Source organism: Pan paniscus, chromosome 10, assembly GCF_029289425.2.
Source record: "Pan paniscus chromosome 10, NHGRI_mPanPan1-v2.0_pri, whole genome shotgun sequence".
Taxonomy (NCBI): Eukaryota; Metazoa; Chordata; class Mammalia; order Primates; family Hominidae; genus Pan; species Pan paniscus.
The window spans coordinates 12,035,345-12,055,904 of record NC_073259.2 but is presented as its reverse complement, the minus strand read 5'-3'; the positions used below and the strand labels follow the sequence as shown (position 1 = coordinate 12,055,904).

General features: G+C 45.8%; 3 protein-coding genes across 3 annotated transcripts in view; 1 reads left to right on the top strand and 2 right to left on the bottom strand.

Annotated features, from left to right (window-relative positions):
- The window catches only part of NCAPD2 (non-SMC condensin I complex subunit D2), a 38,706-nt gene extending 37,805 nt beyond the window's left edge, over positions 1-901 (bottom strand). Inside the window, exon 1 of the mRNA XM_003820303.5 lies at positions 595-901. The gene's annotated coding sequence lies outside the window, so the exon portion shown is untranslated. The remainder of the gene's footprint in view (positions 1-594) is intronic.
- A 576-nt stretch (positions 902-1,477) lies between these two features.
- MRPL51 (mitochondrial ribosomal protein L51) lies at positions 1,478-2,599 on the top strand. Its single transcript, XM_003820310.6, has 3 exons — positions 1,478-1,691; positions 1,777-1,887; positions 2,282-2,599. The coding sequence occupies exons 1-3, from the start codon at positions 1,613-1,615 to the stop codon at positions 2,476-2,478; spliced, it is 387 nt and encodes a 128-aa protein (XP_003820358.1). The 5' UTR covers positions 1,478-1,612; the 3' UTR covers positions 2,479-2,599.
- Positions 2,600-14,550: 11,951 nt separating this feature from the next.
- On the bottom strand, positions 14,551-17,951 carry LOC100980070 (plakophilin-2-like). Its single transcript, XM_034934994.3, is given in 2 exon segments — positions 14,551-16,406; positions 16,409-17,951. Coding segments are annotated over 2 exon segments (2,172 nt in total). The 5' UTR covers positions 16,725-17,951.
- Between the last annotated feature and the right edge of the window lie 2,609 nt (positions 17,952-20,560).

Below are 20,560 nucleotides of genomic sequence, written 5' to 3'. Positions count from 1 at the left end.
TCTGTAAAAACAGGGTTACTAAACTCTGATTACTTCACAAAGTTGCTCTGATGATCAAACAAATCAAGCAGTACGAAGGTGTTTAAAGAACTATAAAGTGGCATATTAATGTGCAAAGTATTATTATTTCCATTTTTATGTGCAAAGCTCCTTAAGTATAGAGAGAATGGTCTGATCTCATCTGAGGCCAAAACAGTGCCCCAGCATGGGCTAGTGGGCTTCCTGCACCAGAATGGTAAGAGCATTAACAATGATTTATTTATCCTGTGCCAAGTCTGTTAGGCTGTTTGCATGTATCATATCTGATCTAAGTCTCCTAACCTCAATCCCATGAGGTGCATAATAATACAAATGAGTTTACAGAGCGGAAACTGAAGTAAGAAAGTTAAGCGATTTGCTTAACATCTTCCGTTGCGGATCTGTTAAGCGATTTGCTTAACAACTTCCGTTGCGGATCTGTCAGACTTACAGTTTCTCCCACATCGCGCCCCAGGGATATACCTACTAGGCCTATTGTATTTTGCCCAAGACTGGGTCACACTGCCATGTACTCGACTTTCCTACTCTTTTACGACCTGCAACACCACATCTTACCTGGGGATCTCACCCGCGGCTCTGATTCCGGCAGTCAGGCTGAAATGAAAAGGAAAAAACACGCGTGCACAACACGCACCAATTAGCAAGGCAGTTTTCAAGTCGGCGGAGAATCCGGCCAATCCCCGGCAGGCAGAGGCAAAGGGCCGCCTCTGAGTCTGGCAACGCGCGGGCAAAGCCACAAATACCGAGTTCAAATCTCAACGGCTGCAGGAGGGCCAATCGCGACGCCCGCCGGAGCGGCCGGCCAATCACAGCGCCGCCCAGGGGCGGGCCAAGGCTCCGGCTCCGGCCCCCGCTCCCACCCCCGGCCCGCCTGCGAATCCCTCCTTGGCCGCAAGGTCCCCCTTTGCCCAGTCGGCGGGGAGGAGGCCGTATTTCTGCTGGCCAGAGACGTCGCGTCCCTGGCTGGGCATTCAGTCACCCCCAGGAAAGGAGGCAAGTCCACGCTGGGAGTTAGAAGGCATCGCCTCTAATCCAGGTTTCGCCATCTCCTCTGCTAAGTGATGTCCAGCAAGTCACTTCACTTTCAGGACCTCAAATCTCCTCCCCAGTAGTAAAATAGGGGTAATAAAAACAGCTACAGCGCAAGACTGTTGTGAGGCACAGAGAAAGGGCTTGGTCTTTGGAAGCGGGTTGCAGGTTCTCAACCTTCATTTCCTTCACGGTTGAAGGACGCCAAAGAAAGCGGAAAGGGTGAATTTTCTTGAAATCTCAGTTTTGGGGAATCTTAGCGACGAGTCGCGGACCTCAGCTTGTCCGGCGCTCCAAAACTTCCGGCAGGCGGACCGGAAGCACTGAGGCGGGAAGGGTGGTAGAGGCCCTTCCGGCTGGAACCCGGGGGGCGGGGCTTGTGGCTGTTGCGGATGGGGCGTAGGTGGGCGGTGCGCCCACAGCTGCCTGGGTAAGGCCCAAGATGGCTGCCTTCGCCTTAGTACTCGTGTGAAGTTGGCGGGGACGGTTCCTGTCATCTTCTTGGGCTTATTTGGTGTGCTGTTGAAGGGGGGAGACTAGAGAAATGGCAGGGAACCTCTTATCCGGGGCAGGTAGGCGCCTGTGGGACTGGGTGCCTCTGGCGTGCAGAAGCTTCTCTCTTGGTAAGTGGCTGATGTAGACACCCCGATAACTGCTTCGTAGTATAATAGGCGGCTCAGATTAATTCCCTCCCTTCGCCATCCCCAGGTGTGCCTAGATTGATCGGTATAAGGCTCACTCTCCCGCCCCCCAAAGTGGTTGATCGTTGGAACGAGAAAAGGGCCATGTTCGGAGTATATGACAACATCGGGATCCTGGGTAAGACTTGACCTTCGACGTGGTACACAATTTCAGAATGGCAATTACGCTGTAACGACTATCTTTTCCTCCTGTGTAGAGAGTGGTACTGTGCTCAATAGTAAGAGCAAACACTTATGTAGCTGTTTACATTGTGTTTGGCACTGTTCTGAGTGCCCTCGTATAATTTTTACTTCATAAGTAAAAATAAACGATTTTTCCAAAGTTAATAAATGGCAGCATCAGAATTTTAACCCCAAGCAGTCTGGCTCCAGAGTCTGTGCTATTGTTCTGTACTGTAATGTGCCTTGTCTGTAGGTGCTGCTCAGCAAGATGCAACCGTGGGTTGAAAGCTTAGCTGGTGTAGGATGAGTTCTCTTGTCTTGGATCTAATGTGTTCTCTCACATTACACAGGAAACTTTGAAAAGCACCCCAAAGAACTGATCAGGGGGCCCATATGGCTTCGAGGTTGGAAAGGGAATGAATTGCAACGTTGTATCCGAAAGAGGAAAATGGTTGGAAGTAGAATGTTCGCTGATGACCTGCACAACCTTAATAAACGCATCCGCTATCTCTACAAACACTTTAACCGACATGGGAAGTTTCGATAGAAGAGAAAGCTGAGAACTTCGGAAAAGGCTCATCTGTCACCCTGGAGAAGGGAAACTGTACTTTTCCCTGTGAGGAAACGGCTTTGTATTTTCTCTGTAATAAAATGGGGCTTCTTTGGAATTTGATAGCCACATACTTTTGTTTTCCTCTAGATGCTGCCTCTACTCACTCATGTAGACTATGAAGTCTTGACTCATCCTAGATCTTAGGATCTTAGGTTTGGGCTTCACACCACTTGCCTTTTACAGTCTAGCTACACCTAATGCCTTTAAAAAGAAAAGTTGGTGAGAATGTTATTGGCGCTTTTTGACATAATGCTGTTATGTTAATAGTGTTTCTAAAGAGCCTTCCACACTGAAATGAAATATAAGAGAAAAATGGAGTCATACTTCTGTACTACTCTCATAAAATATTTATTAGGCATATTCTCTGAGTAGGAACTATAGGAAAAACAAAAAAGTGTGAGGTGTCCTTTCCATTTAAATATGAAACATTAAGTACCATATGAATGGTAGAGATGGGGGATACTAAGCCTGACTGGTCATCAGTTTTCTGGGTGTTTTAACATTTCAAAAGCCTAGTCCTAACCCCTAAAGATTGATCAGTAGAGCTGAATTGAGTCTAGGGCATCTATGTGTTTTGTTCTTTTTTAATAATAATTTTTAAAAATTACAGCTGGGCAGAATGGTGCCCACATGTAATCCCAGCATTTTGGGAGGCTGAGGTGGGAGGATTGCTTGGAGACAGGAATTTGAGACTGGTCTGGGCGACATGGTGAAACTCCGTCTCTACTAAAAATAAAGTTGCCGGGTGCGGTGGCTCCTGCCTGTAATCCCAGCACCTTGGGAGGCAGAGGGGGGCGGACCACGAGCTCAGGAGATCGAGACTATCCTGGCTAACACAGCCCTGTCTCTACTGAAAATACAAAAACAAACAAAAAAATTAGCCAGGAGTGGTGGCGGACGCCTGTAGTCCCAGCTACTCAGGTGTCTGAGGCAGGAGAATCACTTGAACCTGGGAGGTGGAGCTTGCAGTGAGCCGAGATCGTGCCACTGCACTCCAGCCTGAGCAACAGAGCAAGACTCTGTCTCAAAAAAAAAAAAAAAACAAAAAAAAACAAAAACTTAGCTGGGCATGGTTCTGCATGCCTGTAGTTCCAGCTACTCATGGTTCTGCGTGCCTGCAGTCCCAGCTACACAAGAGGCTGAGGTGGGAAGATCACCTGAGCCCAGGAGTTTGAGGCTGCAGTGAGCTGAGATCATGCCACTGCATTCCAGCCTGAGCAACTGGGGTGAGACTGTCTCAAAAAAAAAAAAAAAAAAAAAAAAGTGAAGTTAGGGCTGGGTGCAGTGGCTCACACCTGTAAGCCCAACACTTTGGGAGGCCAAGGCATGAGGATTGCTTGAAGCCAGGAGTTCAAGACCAGCCTGGGCAACATAGCAAGACCCCATCTCTATATTTTAAAAAACAAAAACTCCATAAAAGTGAAGTTAGATTAATAAATACTTGTTGCGGGGCATGGTGGTTGGAGCACACTTATAATCCCAGCTACTCTGCAGGCTGAGGTGGGAGGATCCTTTGAAACCAGGAGTTAGAGGCCAGCCTTAGGAACATAGCAAGACCCCATCTTCAATAAAAATAAAAAGCACTTGTTAAATTACAAGTGGGTTTTGGATAAATGGATTGATGGGTATATATGAAAACATGATCCTGGGTCTTACGGAAATGTTTAGGAGAGTCAGTTTTCAGAGGGGTGGCTGGAAGGAGCTATGCATGAGAATGGAGAGGTTGATGTGAAATGTGAGTGGCTGTATACTTTACATGATTTGGTGGTGCTAGAGTGGAGAAAATAAAATATTTGGGACTCTGCTAAGTGCAAGGTGCCCTGAAGAAGATATCTACATATCCTGGTAGAGTATCTGATTGTTAGAGAAGAGGAAATTAATAGGTCAATAGGCATTTATAGAATATTTCCTGATTCAAAGATACAAAAGGTCTTGTTTTCAAGGACAGAACAATCTTGTTTGTGGTATGAAACAGTATATAACGTTTTCTTTGAATAAATATTGAATTATTATGTGCAAAGATATTTGGAGGAACAAAAATCACCAAGGTAGGGTTGGTTCCTACCTCTAAGTAGTCTTCATTCTACTTAAAAGATGTCCGGTGGCTCACACCTGTAATCCCAGCACTTTGGAAGGCCTAGGTGGGCGGATCACGAGGTCAGGAGATCAAGACCATCCTGGCCAACATGGTGAAACCCCGTCTGTACTAAAAATACAAAAAAATTAGCCAGGTATAGTGGTGTGTGCCTGTAATCCCAGCTACTCGGGAGGCTGAGGCAGGAGAATCGCTTGAATCCGGGAGACAGACAGGTTGCAGTGAGCTGAGATTGCACCATGCACTTCAGCCTGGGCAACAGAGGGAGACTCTGTCTTTAAAAAAAGAAAAAAAAAAAAAAAAGACGTCTGAAGGATGTAAAGTTACAAGATGGTGGACCAATGTGATACTCTGCAGAATGTGCAAATGGTCCACATTTTTTAGATTACATCATGACAGAGAACAATTAACATAGCCCTGATGAAAGACCATGACTGTATACTGTTGTTTATCCCCTCCGTGGTGGACTGCTTCTGACCAACATGCTTTAGAAAAGAATGTTGGTTGGGCATGCTGGCTCAGGCCTGTAATCCCAGCACGTTGGGAGGCCAAGGTGGGCGGATCACCTGAGGTCAGGAGTTCGAGACCAGCCTGACCAACATGAAGAAACCCTGACTACTAAAAATGCAAAATTAGCTGGGCCTGGTGGCACATGCTTGTAATCCCACCTACTCAGGAGGCTGAGGCAGGAGAATCGCTTGAACTCGGGAGGCGGAGGTTGCAGTGAGCCAAGATCGTGCCATTGTACTCCAGCCTGGGCACCAAGAGCGAAACTCTGTCTCAAAGGAAAAAAACAAAAAAGAAAAGGATGTTCGCCAGGTGCAGTGGCTCACACCTGTAATCCCAACACTTTGGGAGGTTGAGGCGAGAGGATCAGCTGAGCCCAGGAATTCGAGATCAGCCTGGGCAACATGGTAAAATGCTGTCTCCACGGAAAAAAAAAAAAAAAAAAAAAAAATTAGCCAGGCGTTGGTGGCATGTGCCTGTAGTCCCAGCTGCTGTGGAGGCTGGGTGGAAGGATTGCTTGAGCCTTGGGGGTCGAGGCTGCAGTGAGCTGAGCTTGCGACACTGCACTTCAGCCTAGGCAACAAAGCAAGACCCTGTCTCAAAAGAAAAAGAAAAAGAAAAAAGAAAAACAATGTATTTGCTAAATCAGTGGTCACAAACCACAAATGTGAGGCTATGTTAATCTGCTCCAATAAAGATATCCCATCCAGCAGACAATTAGCACTGGGATTCCCACTTGGTTAAATTGGCAGCAGCTTCATCCAGTTTATACAGGGGTAAGACTGGAAAAAAGAAAAAAAGAAGAGATGTGTATGTAAACAAAATGTAAATTTAAATATGATAATGAAAGCGAGTCGCATGAGAGGTTTTTTTTTTTGTTTGTTTTTTGTTTTTTTGCTGAGGGGATGATCAGAAAAGGTATTTGTTGAAAAGATGGCATTAGAATGAGCTCTTGAAGCCAGGAGCAGTGGCTCATGCTTGTAATCCCAGCACTTTGGGAGGCCGAGGCGAGCAGATCACTTGAGGTCAGGAGTTCAAGACCAGCTTGGCCAAAGTGGTGAAACCCCATCTCTACTAAAAAAATACAAAAAACAAATTAGCTGGGCATGATGGCACATGCCTGTAATTCCAGCTACTCAGGAGGCTGAAGGGGGAGGATGGCTTGAGCCCAGCAGGTGGAGGTGGCAGTGAGCTGAGATCAGGCCACTACATTCTAGCCTGGGCAACATAGCGAGATCCTGCCTTTAAAAAAAAAAAGGAAAAAAGAATTCCACCCAGTGCAAGAGGCAGATGAAGAAGCATAGTTATGAAATCCAGTATGTCATGACATTTAAAGTTTGTTAATAGCTATGTGTATAGGTGTGGAGAGGAAGAGACACCTATCTTTTCCTGAGGAAGCAGGAATGGGGACGAGAAGGGCTTTAGAGAAGAGGTGACCACTGAGTTGTCTTAAGGGAGTGGAGGCTAGCAGGCTTTCCAGGCAGTTGAAGCAGAAATAAAGGCCTAGAGTCAAGAAACAGCATGGTGTGCATGAGAAAGCTATGAGTGGTATTTACTGGTGGAGCTACTGCTTGTGGTGAAAGACAGGGAAAGAGATGGGAAGCAAGAGTCAGATCCTGAAGATTGTAATGATTATTAAAATTTAGCCTTTAGGGGGCCGGGCGCGGTGGCTCACGCCTGTAATCCCAGCACTTTGGGAGGCTGAGACAGGCAGATCACGAGGTCAGGAGATCGAGACCATCCTGGCTAACACGGTGAAACCCCGTCTGTACTAAAAATACAAAAAATTAGCCGGGCATGGTGGCGGGCACCTGTAGTCCCAGCTACTTGGGAGGCTGAGGCGCGAGAATGGCGTGAACCCAGGAGGCAGAGTTTGCAGTGAGCTGAGATCGCACCACTGCACTCCAGCCTGGGCGACAGAGTGAGACTCCATCTCAAAAAAAAAAAATTTAGCCTTTAGTAAAATGGTGCAGCCACTTTGGAAAAGTGGCAGTTCCACAAAAAGTTAAGTGTAGAGTTACCGCATGACCCAGTAATTCCACTCCTAGGTTTATACCCAAGAAAACTGAAAACATATGTCCACACAAATACTTGTACACAAATCTCCTTAGCAACATTATTCATAATAGCTAAAAAGAAGAAACAATCCAAATATCTGTCAGCTGGTGAATGGATACACAAAATGTGGTCTATCCATACAATAGAATATGGAATATTATTATTATTATTATTATTTGAGACAGAGTCTCGCTCTGTCGCCCAGGCTGGAGTGCAGTGGCCCGATCTCGGCTCACTGCAAGCTCCGCCTCCCAGGTTCACACCACTCTCCTGCCTCAGCCTCCAGAGTAGCTGGGACTACAGGCACCTGCCACCACGCCCAGCTAATTTTTTGCATTTTTGGTACAGACGGGGTTTCACCGTGTTAGCCAGGGTGGTCTCGATCTCCTGACCTCGTGATCCGCCTACCTTGGCCTCCCAAAGTGCTGGGATTACAGGCGTGAACCACCACACCCAACCAGAATATGGAATATTATTTTTTTAACTTTCTTTTTAACACTCCTTCCTGCACACTGACAATGGAATATTATTAAGCTGTAAAATGAGGTACTGGCCAGCGTAGTGGCTCACACCTGTAATCCCAACACTTTTGGAGGCCAAGCGGGAGGGGAGGATCACTTGAGGCCAGGAGTTTGAGACCAGCCTGGGCAACATAGTGAGACCCTGCCTCTAAAAAATAAAAAGAAAAAAATAGCTGGGTAGGTTGGTGAGTACCTGTAGTTCTGGTGAGTGCCTGTCGTCTTAGCTACTTGAGAGGCTGAGGTGGGAGGATGGCTTGGGCCCAGGAGTTCAAGGCTGCAGTGAACTATGATCACATCAGTGCACTCCAGCCTGGGAAACAGAGCAAGAGCCTATCTCTCTCTCTAAAAAAAAAAAAAAAAAATTGGGCCAGGCACGGTGGCTCACGCCTGTAATCCCTGCCAGCAACAAGAACAAAACTCTGTCTCAAAAAAAAAAACAAAAAAAACGGGTGGTGGCTCACACCTGTAATCACAGCACTTTGGGAGGCAGAGGTGAGCGGATCACTTGAGGTCAGGAGATCGAGATCAGCCTGGCCAACATGGTGAAAGCCCATCTCTCCTAAAAATACAAAAATTAGCTGGGCATGGTGGCGGGCACCTTTAATCCCCAGTTACTTGGGAGGCTGAGGCAGGAGAATCGCTTGAACCCAGGAAGCGGAGGTTGCAGTGAGCCGAGATTGCGCCATTGCACTCCAGCCTGGGTGACAAGAGTGAGACTCCATCTCAAAAACAACAAAACAACAACAACAACAAACCCAAAAATTAGCCGGGCGTGGTGGCAGGCGCCTGTAATCCCAGCTACTCAGGAGGCTGAGGCAGGAGAATCGCTTGAAGCCGGGAGGCAGAGTTTGCAGTGAGCTGAGATCGTGCCACTGCACTCCAGCCTGGGCAACAGAGTGAGACTGTCTCAAAAAAAAAAAAAAAAAGAAAAGAAAAGAAAGAAAAAAAAAAGGCATCCTCTTCTTGTTCTAAATCTTAAATGGAATACATGTCTATTAAATATTTGTTATGAATCTCTAGTATATAACTTTTACCAAGTTAAGATATTTCCTTCTGTTCCAAGTTTAACATTCGTTTTGTTTTAATTATAGATTTGCATTTTTTAAAATTCCTTTTACAATATCAAATGAGATAATCAAAAAGAACTAAAACCTCATCTTTTATAACAGGAATCTAATTGATTTCTAGAGAACTGATAAAGTGGCTGGGTACAGTGGCTCAAGCCTGTAATCCCAGCACTTTGGGAGGCTGAGGCGGGTGGATCACCCAAGGTCAGGAGTTCAAGACCAGCCTGGCCAACATGGCAAAATCCCATCTCTACTAAAAAATACAAAAATTAGCTGGGCATGGTGGTGCATGCGTGTAATCCCAGCTACTTGGGAGGGTGAGGCAGGAGAATTGCTTGAACCCAGGAGGCGGAGGTTATAGTGAGCTGAGATCATGCCACCGTACTCCAGCCTAGGCAATAGAGCAAGACTCCATCTCAAAAATAAATAAATAAATAAATAAATAAATAAATAAATAAATCTGATAAACTGGTCGGGCATGGTGGCTCACGCCTGTAATGCCAGTACTTTGGGAGACTGAGGCGGGAGGATCACTTGAGCCCAGGAGTTTGAGACCAGCCTGGGCAATATGGCGAAACACTGGATCTACAAAAAATACAAAATTAGTCTAGTGTGGTGGGATGCGCCTCTAGTCCCAGCTACTCGAGAGGCTGAAGTGTGGGTGGGCGCGGTGGCTCACACCTGTAATCCCAGCACTTTGGGAGGCCGAGGTGGGCAGATCATGAGGTCAGGAGTTTGAAACCAGCCTGGCCAACATGGTGAAACCTCGTCTCTACTAAAAATACAAAAAAATTAGCCAGGCGTGGTGGTGGGTGCCTGTAGTCCCAGCTACTTGGGAGGCTGAGGCAGGAGAATTGCTTGAACCAGGGAGGCGGAGGTTGCAGTGAGCCGAGATTGCGCCACTGCACTCCAGCCTGGGCAACAGAGCCAGACTCTGTCTCAAAAAAAAAAAAAAAAAAAAGAGAAAGAAAGAAAAGAGAGAGGCTGAAGTGGGAGGATCACCTGAGACCAGGGAGGTTGAGGCTGTTGTGAGCTATGATTGCACCACAGCACTCAAGCTTGAGTGACAGAGTGAGACTCTGTGTAAAAAAAAAAAAAAAAAAAAAAAAAACCACCACACTGATAAATCATAATATTATTTCATATTATGATGATAAGTACCAGAAAAAAACAGCTAGGCCTAGCAAGGTGGCTCATGCCTATAATCCCAGCACTTTGGGAGGCTGAGAAGAGAGGATCACTTGAGCCCAGGAGTTTGAAATCAGCCTAGTCAGCACGACCCCCATCTCTACAAACAAACAAACAAATAAATAAAAATAGCTAAAAGAAGTGAAAGTCTCTGATTCTGGGAAGCTAGTCTAGAGGGTAGGCTGGGGTGAAGAAGAGGATTGCTGTTTTTGTCACATAACTTTCTCTTCATTTTGATTTGATTTATACAAAGTAAAGGTAATTTAGAAACAAATCTTCAAGTTTCCCACTCCACTTTTAAAAATTAAGAAATGATAAACATGCCATACAATTCACTCATTTAGTATACAATCAAATGGTTTTTAGTATATTCATGAGGTCGTACAACCATCACCACTACCTAATGTCAAAAAATTTAAAAAGTTATTTATTTTTAAATTTTTAAATAAAAATTACATATATTGATGGTATACATGATGTTTTAAAATATGTATACATTGTAGAATGACTAAAATAAACTAATTAAAGAATTCATTACCTCACATACTTTTCATTTTTTCTGATAAGAACACTTAAAATCTACTCAGCAATTTTCAAGTATACAATACATTGTTATTAGCTATAGTCACTGTGTTGTACAATAGACACTTGAACTTATTCCCAAGTCTAACCAAAACTTTGTATCCTTGGACCAATGTCTTTTATTTTTTGAGACAGAGTCTCACTCTGTCACCCAGGCTGGAGTGCAGTGGTGCGATCTTAGCTCACTGCAACCTCTGCTTCCCGGGTTTAAGTGATTCTCCTGCCTCAGTCTCCTGAGCAGCTGGAACTACAGGCGTGTGCCACCATGCTTGGCTAATTTTTTGTATTTTTAGTAGAGACGGGCTTTCACCATGTTAGCCAGGATGGTCTAGATCTCCTGACCTCGTGATCAGCCCGCCTCAGCCTCCTAAAGTGCTGGGATTATAGATGTGAACCACCGTGCCCAGCCCAGGCCCTTTGACCAATATCTTACCAAACCTGCCCCCGCCCTCCACTTCCAGAACATTTTCCTTACCCCAAAAGAAACCCCTTACAAGTCATTCCCCCTTTTCAACCCCTTATCCCATCCCCAGGTACTTTTTTTTTCTTCTTTGTTGAGATGAAATCTTGCTTTGTTGCCCACTGCAACTTCTACCCCCAAGGTTCAAGTGATTCTCCTGCCTCAGCCTGCTGAGTAACTGAGATTACAGGCACACACCACCATGCCCAGCTAATTTTTGTATTTTTAGTAGGGACAGGGTTTCGCCATGTTGACCAGGCTGGTCTTGAACTCCTGACCTCAAGTGATCTGACTGTCTTGGCCTCCCAAAGTGCTGGGATTACAGCCATGAGCCAATGTGTCCGGCCAACTAATCTATTTCCTTTCTCTTTCTTTTTTTTTTTTTTTTTTTGAGACTGAGTCTCACTCTCGCCCAGCTAGAATGCAAAGGTGCAATCTTGGCTCACTGCAACTTCTGTCTCCTGGGTTCAAGCAATTCTCCTGCCTCAGCCTCCCAAGTAGCTAGTATTACAGGCACGAGCCACGATGCCCAGCTAATTTTTGTATTTTTAGTAGAGACTGGGTTTTGTCATGTTGGCCAGGCTGGTCTCGAACTCCTGACCTCAAGTGATCCTCCCACCTCTGCCTCTCACAGTGTTGGGATTACAGGCATGCATCTCTGAATTTGTCTATTTGGACATTTCATATAGATGGAACAATATTCCAGTCTTTTGTGACTGGCTTCTTTCATTTAGCATAATGTTTTCAAGGTTTATCCATGTTGTTGCATATGTTAGTAGTACTTCAGTTTTGGACTTTTTTTGCTTGTCTTAAGAAATGGGGTCTTGCTCTGTCACTCAGGCTGGAATGCAGTGGTACCATCACAGCTCACTGCAGCCTCGAATTCCTAGGCTCAAGCAATCCTCCTGTCTCAGCCTCCCAAGTAGCTGGGACTATGAGTACAAACTACCATGCCCAGCTAATTTATTTTTTGTAGAAACGGGGTCTTGCTAGGTTTTCCAGTCTGTTCTCTAACTCTTAGGTTCAAATGATTCTCCTTGCCTCAGCTTCCTGAGTTGCTGAGATTACAGGTGTGAGCCACTGGGCCTGTCCTACGATGGCCTCTATCACTGCTGCAATTTAATTTAGTATGGAAATACTCAATGCTATTTAAAAAAAATAGATATGAGGAATGAAAGCGAAGAGATCAAACTGTGATTATTTACAGATAATTTGATTGTCATTGACTAAAACAGACAGGAATTTTTTTTTTTTTAGACGGAGTCTCACTCTGTCCCCCAGGCTGGAGTGCAATGACATGATCTAGGCTCACTGCAACCTCCGCCTCCCGGGTTCAAGTGATTCCCCTGCCTCAGCCTCCCGAGTAGCTGGGACTACAGGTGCGTGCCACCACGCCCGATTAATTTTTTGTATTTTAGTAGAGACAGGGTTTCACCATGTTGGTCAGGCTGGTCTCCAACTCCTGACCTCGTGATCTGCCCACCTCGGACTTCCAAAGTGCTGGGATTACAAGCGTGAGCCACCGTGCCCAGTCCAGATAGGAATCTTTTTTTTTTTGTCTCCTTTTGCATTTAATATTATTGAAGACTCTATTAATGTCTTAAAAAACACAAAAAGTTCTTGAACATACATTTATTATCTGGAGGAATGAATGCACTCCAAATGCTTATTATCAGAACTCTGGAAAAAGACATATAAATTCTCTCCAGTATTTTAAAAATTGGTATCTAAATTTCATTTTGAACTAGGTTAGTTACCTAAGCTATCTTCATTCAGCTTTTAAAACTGAAAAAAAATTTAAGTTTCAAATATAATAAAGACTTAAGTACATATTCAACATTTATTTTCTATTACACTTTTCTGGCCAAAAGGAGTTGAAGAGTTTTTTTCCTTATCTTACTTATGACAAACGTTGTCAGATTAAAAAAAAAAAAACAAAATATAACAGAATAGTAGTTGTGAAGACTAACTCTATATAAATGGTTTTAATCATAATGCAGTTAAAATAACATTTAATATAGATTCATTTCACTGGATGATGTCACCTTTTAAAACACCAGTATTTCTCATATCATTTCTGGATGGTCTTGACACATTCTTATATCTTCTTCAACATGACTTCTTCACTTTTTTCTCTAGAGTTTTCTTGAATTAAAATAATGGCTTGAAGAAGATCATATGAGATTTAGTGGCCCTGTGATATTTCTTAAATGCTGGGCAAAGCTGGTTGATAATGTAACTCATTAAAATGAGCTGTATTTTCAGTGCCCCAGGCTGGCCAGGCAGTCTGATAGAAGGCCTTAGTTCCTCTTGCAGATGAAGACTAGAGTCCATTCTTCCACTAGTCCAGGGCAGTGGCCTAAAAAATACAGAAGGCCCGGCGCGGTGGCTCACACCTATAATCCCAGCACTTTGGGAGGCTGAGCCGGGCGGATCACGAGGTCAGGAGTTCAAGACCAGCCTGACCAACATGGTGAAACCCTGTCTCTACTAAAAATACAAAAAAATTAGCCAGGCGTGGTGGTGCATGCCTGTAATCCCAGCTACTCAGGAGGCTGAAGCAGGAGAATCACTTGAACCAGGGAGGCGGAGGTTGCAGTGAGCCAAGATTGCACCACTGCACTCCAGCCTGAGCTCCGTCTAAAAAAAAAAAAAAAAATGTCCAGGAAAGGCATTACACGGAATGCCATTGTTTAGAAGAGATTTGGATTTAATGGTGTTGTTATAGGTAAAGTATTTCCGGAGCAAAAATCTCATTCATTCAGTGTTTGGGGGAAGGTTAAACTTTATAATCACAGTTGCCTTTCTCTGTGGAAAAGATTTATTTTTATTTTTATTTATTTTACTTTAAGTTTTGGGAGAAAAAGGTTTCTTTAATTTGCTATGATCACTTCCTCTCAATTTCTTTTTCTTACAGTCATGCATACTCTGTAATCTAAATTTCTTAAGTTTATTTAAAAATCAGAGGAAAAAAACCTAAGGAGATAAAAACGAGCACAAAGTAAACAAAGAAACAAATAATTTTGCCATTATACTTTCTCCTGGATAACTGCAGATATTTCTTGTCATTTCCATTCTGTTTCAACACTACAGAACAATATACTCATGGCCCAATGGTGAAGCAATGTGCACATGAGTGACAAAACATGGGAACTGGAAAAGGAATATAAATGTAAATCAAGCTTTTAAAATCCCAGTAATGCAACAACTTCTTTCCTTATTTATTGGATCAAAGTCCATTCCACATGAATTCACATTTTGGTTCCAGGAGGCCATGCACCATAAGCCCTAATAACAAAGACCACTATTTGTAGAGCCTGTGACCAGTATCTACTGGTGGCAAGCTTGCAAAAGTCTTCTGGAAGACTCATAAAATTATGTTGTACTTGTTTTCTGGATTCGGGGGACCATGGAAATAGAAAATGATAGAAACGAGGCATGCTTTTGAGGTTTCTTGGGCTGGGTAGTAGAAAAATAGGTGTTTTCCTTTGGGATTTTTTTGCAGCTGAGAATACGTCATCATTTTCCTCAGTCTTTAAGGGAGTGGTAGGCTTTGACAGTCCAGCTGTTGACAAAATCTGTCTTCTTAAACTGAGCCTTCTTGTAGGCATGATGGAGTTCCGTGTGTGCCTACAGAGAATACAGGAGGATGGAAGCAGCTTTACTTGCTTTGTTGGAAGCATAGGCATCGCCTGCACTGATGGTCATAATTTTCTGGATGCCCCCGGTATTTAGAAGGTGCTGTGCACTCTGGTAACTGTTTTGGATTACGTTGTTCAACATGTAACAGGCAGGGGCTGTAGTTTCAATGAGAAGGTCAGTACTCGGGACTGTATCAGGAATGATGGAGACCAAACTGGGGAGAGTTTCTTTGGCAATTTCATTCTGCAGAGAAAGATTCTGGGACAGATTCCTCAGCAGCAAGTTGGCTGTCTTTTTCACACTTGGGTCACTGACATGCACCATCTTTCGGGTGTGCTGCAGGCCATTTTCCTTCTGGACGACTGTCTGAGCCACTGATGTCGGCATTGGTCCACTTCCGGCTGTGAGGTTCTGGAGAGCGCCTAAGGAGGCTTCCTGTGTGTAGTTTGGGACACTCTTGGCGATCAAGGACAGATACATCCTTATCACGATGGAGTGTCACAGCCACTCCACGCCCTTGGGGTTGCTCTTTTCCTCTGGCATCGGCATGTCCTGGTATTGCTGTTTTAGTTTCCTGCTTCGACTGCCAAAACATCCAATACTTTTGTTGTTAGTCTGGACATTTGGGTTTTGAATATAGATATTCTGGGAATATTTCTCTGGGAGCTCTACCTCCAGCTGGTAGGAGAGGTTATGAAGAATGTGCACACAATTCTCCATGGCCTTGTCATCTGGCTGGTAATCCGCAATGGTTCCTCTGACATAATGGACCACTGAGTCAATGAGTCGGTCACGTCTTCTCATTGCTTTTCTCCCATCAGGGCCAGCAGCACTCATGTTTCTTAGACATCCAGTGGCGTTGCAGACTGTGTCAAAATCGAGCAAACCATTCGCTTTTGGGTAGTCTCCTTCAGGCCATCCAGAAAAGGAGATGATTATATTCTCGGTCAGCATAAGCAATGCTTCTGTTATCATGAGATTCTTGAGTTTGTCATTAGATGACAAATTCCACAGCAAACCTGTTAGTTGTTTTTTAGTCTCCAAGACTCTGGTTTGCTTCAGCACCTGGAGCAGCCGAGTTACCCCATTTAGTTCAGCCACCTCCAATTTGTTGTCATTGTCTTCAAATAGTAAGTTTCTCAAGGCCCCCCACACAGCTCGCTGAACATCTTCATTCTGAACTTTTAGGAGCTGCAGAAGCTTGGGGATGCCACAAAACTGGTTAACCCTCTTCCCAGCTTCAGATTTCTGGAAGCACTCGTGCTGTATGAAAGTGGCTGCGGCAGAAATCCTGGACGGCGGCATCTGGTCTGCATCGAGCATACTCCCTGCTCGCTCCAGAGTCATCTCCATGTCTGCATTCCCCAGCTGGGAGTCAGTGCTTCTCTGGGTGAGCAGATTCCCACTTCCCCCTGCCGCCGCCTGGCCAACGGTCAAGTGCGCTCTCCTCCCGCTGGAATCCACGGCAACACTGGGCCCAGCTTTCCTCGGTGTGCGGGTGCTGTGGAAGGAGCTCCGGTGCCAGGAGGACCTGGAAGCCCTGTTCTGAGTGAGGGGCCGCAGGGGCACCAGCGGCCTGACCTGGCCGACGGTGAGCGCTGCCCTCAGGTAGTTCTCTTTCTCCAAGAGGTTGCCCATGCTGCGGCTGGTCCCTGGCCTGGGGTACGTGAGCAGGGCCGGGTTGGCAGGGATGCTGTCAAAAACGGTGTCACTAACAGAGCCACGCTGGTACTGCCTGTGGTGTCAAAGTGGCGCTGCCTGCTTGTGGTGCCAGTACGGCGGACCCCCACGATCTCAGAACGATCATATCTCGGTGGCACCAGGAAGGCGGCCCGCCTGCTTTCTTGGTGGTGCAGGGTGTGCCCAGCCTGGCTTCTCTGGCTGTACTGGTAATCGCTGTGCGTGTAGTGAGCCCTCTCCGGGCTGCTGTCAGGAGAAATCTCCAGTCTCCTCAGAGGATGCCTCAAATACCTTTCTTCCACGGACTTCTGGGAGCTGTACTGTGCTGTTCCTCTTCCCCAGCGACCTTCATAAGTGGCAGTTGTGCCAGCCTTTAGCATGTAATAGGTTTTAGGAACAGGGGAACGGCCTCCAACAAAATCATTTTCAACCAAGTGTAGGTTGTAGACATACTCAGGAACACTGCTGGTTCGGTGAAGATTTCCGTTGCCCACGGAGCTGCGGCCCTTCCGGGCGAGGATCTGCTGCACCTGCTCCTGGATCCGCAGGCTCTAGACTGGCTGCCGCGGCCGCTGCTCCCAGCCAGCTTCAGCTTGGCCTCAGAAGGCAGCGCCAGGCTGGAGCTGTCCAGTTGTCCCAGGATCTGCTGGCCCAAGATGGTCCGGATGTAGCCGTACTCAGCTGGGGCCCCGGGGGCTGCCATGGGGCCGGTGGGGGCGACCCAGCCGCTCGCTTGCCTTGGGACTCGCGGGTGAAGCCGCCGCAGAGCTGGGGGCTCTCCAGATAGGAATCTTAAAAAATACAGAAGGCCGGGCATGGTGGTTCATGCCTGCAATCCCAGCACTTTGGGAGGCCGAGGCAGTCGAATCACGAGGTCAAGGGATCCAGACTATCCTGACCAACACGGTGAAACCCCGTCTCTACTAAAAATACAAAAAATTAGCTGGGCGTGGTGGCGCACGCCTGTAGTCCCAGCTACTTGGTCGGCTGAGGCAGGAGAATCGCTTGAACCTGGGAGGCAGAGGTTGCAGTGAGCCGAGATTGCACGACTGCACTCCAGCCTGGCGACAGAGCAAGACTCTGTCTCAAAAAAAAAAAAAAAAAAAAAAAAAAAAAAAAAAAAAAAAAAGAATCAGATGCGCATATTTGTAGGGGTCTATTTCTGCATTCTCTCATCGGTGCCATCGATCTATGTGTCTGTCCTCCCACCAATACCACACTGTCTTGATTACTGCAACTATATAGTAGTAAGCATGAGATAGTTATTCCTCCTATTTTATTCTTCTTTATTCTTCTATAGATAAAATCTATTTATGAGTTGGCCTGAGAGTAAAGACTATTTAAACACGAAAAACTAAGTGAAAGCCAGTAACCGGGGAAGTTGCTGAGTCCCAAAGACTATTTTGCTCTGAGGGTATTTGCTATAAAGTTTAATGTGAGCGTAGCAGCCTCACAGGCTACCACTGTGGCACAGGAAATAAAGCCCAGGGCTTACCCAAGGTTGGAAATCTAATAGAAAGTCCTTACCATAAAGTCAGAACCCCAAAGGACTATATCCTCATCTAAGAATGAATTACGAATATACTAGAACCCAAATTGCCCCAGAGCACTCCATGGAATGTTGTTTGTCTGGAACCCAGGTGCCTGCTGGAGTTCTTTTATTTTTTTCTTTGAAATATTTGCAGAGAATGTATAACCACAGGCTGTGGTGTTTCTGCCTGAACTCTTTGTTGATCCTAAAAAGAAAATGGCAAGAATTTAAAGTGGTTTTGGATTGACAGTACCACCAAGAACCCAGCAGAAGCAATGCAGATCCTTTCTGGATGAACTCATCTTTAATCTAGGCCTCGGGGAATTTCCACAGATACAGTTCCAAGAAAAATAAATTGTGGTCAAAAATTCCAAACAAATAAGGAACAAGGCACCAAGAACAAGAACCAGCAGAGATGGAGACAGGAAATAAGAAAGATAATTAGAAAATTAAGCCAAATAGTCCAATGTCTAATTAATAGTCCGATGTCTAAAAAGAGAAAACAGGATATGTGAGGGAGAGGGAGAAAAAAGGGTGTGTGTGAGATTGATTTTAAAAGAAATACAAGACTCGCGCCTGTAATCCCGCACTTTGGGAGGCTGAGGCTGGCAGATCATCTGAGGTCAGGAGTTCGAGATCAGCCTGGCCAATATGGTGAAACCCCGTCTCTACTAAAAATACAAAAATTAGCCAGGCATGGTGGCAGGCGCCCGTAGTACCAGCTACTCAGAAGGCCTCCCGAGGTGCCGGGATTGCAGACCGAGTCTCGTTCACTCAGTGCTCAATGTTGCCCAGGCTGGAGTGCAGTGGCGTGATCTCGGCTAGCTACAACCTCCACCTCCCAGCCGCCTGCCTTGGCCTCCCAAAGTGCTGAGATTGCAGCCTCTGCCCGGCCGCCACCCTGTCTAGGAGGTGAGGAGCGTCTCTGCCTGGCTGCCCCGTCTGAGAAGTGAGGAGCCCCTCCGCCCGGCAGCCACCCTGTCTGAGAAGCGAGGAGCGTCTCTGCCTGGCCACCCATCGTCTGGGATGTGAGGAGCCCCTCTGCCCGGCTGCCCAGTCTGGGAAGTGAGGAGCACCTCTTCCCGGCCGCCATCCTGTCTAGGAAGTGAGGAGCGTCTATGCCCGGCCGCCCATCGTCTGAGATGTGGGGAGCACCTCTGCCCAGCCGCGACCCCGTCTGGGAGGTGAGGAGCGTCTCCGCCTGGCAGCCACCCCGTCCGGGAGGGAGGTGGGGGGTCAGCCCCCGCCCGGCCAGCCGCCCCGTCCGGGAGGGAGGTGGGGGTCGCCTCTGCCCGGCCGCCCCTTCTGGGAAGTGAGGAGCCCCTCTGCCCGGCCACCACCCCGTCTGGGAGGTGTACCCAACAACTCATTGAGAACGGGCCATTATGACGATGGCGGTTTTGTGGAATAGAAAAGGGGGAAAGGTGGGGAAAAGATAGAGAAATCAGATTGTTGCTGTGTCTGTGTAGAAAGAAGTAGACATGGGAGACTTCATTTTGTTCTGTACTGGGAGGGGTTCTTCTGCCTTGGGATGCTGTTGAGCTGTGACCTTGCCCCCAGCCCTGTGCTCTCTGGGGCATGTGCTGTGTCCACTCAGGGTTAAATGGATTAAGGGCGGTGCAAGATGTGCTTTGTTAAACAGATGCTTGAAGGCAGCATGCTCCTTAAGAGTCATCACCACTTCCTAATCTCAAGTACCCAGGGACACAAACACTGCGGAAGGCCACAAGGTCCTCTGCCTAGGAAAACCAGAGACCTTTGTTCACTTGTTTATCTGCTGACCTTCCCTCCACTATTGTCCTATGACCCTGCCAAATCCCCCTCTGTGAGAAACACCCAAGAATGATCAATAAAAAAAAAAAGAAAATGGCCAAAAGACATGAACCAACATTTCATCAAATAGGATAATATATACAAGGCAAACACTTTAAAAGATATTTGATATCATTAGCCATCAGTGAAATAAGAATTAAAACCACAATGATATAGCACTGAACACATATTAGAATGGTTAAAATAAGAAAAATACAGCTGGGCATGATGCCTATAGTCCTAGCTACTTGGGAAGCTGAAGTGGGAGAATTGCTTGAGCTCAGGAGTTTAAGACCAGCCTGGGCAACACAGGCAAAGGCAGTTTCTTATAAAACTAGAGATGCAATTACCTTACTGCCCAAGCATTGCACTCAGGCATTTATCCCAGAGAAATGAGAATTTATGTTCACACAAAACCTGTATGAAAGTTCACAGCAACTTTATTTGTAATAGCCCAGTGCTGAAATCACTCCAAATGTCCTTCAGCAGGTAAATGGTTAAATGTACCACGGAATATTAATCAGTGGTGAAAACTAATGATACACACAATAACTTGGATGGTTGAAAAAGTAATGATACACACAATAACTTGGATGAATGAAAAAAGCCAATCTTGAAAGGTTACGTGCTGTATGATTACATTTACATAAGGCTCTTGAAATAAAGTTACAGAGATGGAGAACAAATTAGTGTTGCTAAGGTTTAGGGATGGCGGTGGGTTGGAATATAAAGGGGTAGCACATGGGAGCCTTGCGGTAATGTGAAAATGCTGTATCCTAACTGTGGTTGTGGTTACACAAATCTACACATGATACAATTGCATAAAACCACTCAACCACACACGAACACAAAAAGAAGTGTTTGGAAAATCGG

Coding starts and splice junctions, on each gene's coding strand:
- MRPL51 (XM_003820310.6), top strand. CDS start 1,613: ATGGCAGGGAACCTCTTATCCGGGGCAGGTAGGCGCCTGTGGGACTGG. Junction 1,692..1,776: donor GTGCAGAAGCTTCTCTCTTG/GTAAGTGGCTGA, acceptor CGCCATCCCCAG/GTGTGCCTAGATTGATCGGT. Junction 1,888..2,281: donor TGACAACATCGGGATCCTGG/GTAAGACTTGAC, acceptor CACATTACACAG/GAAACTTTGAAAAGCACCCC.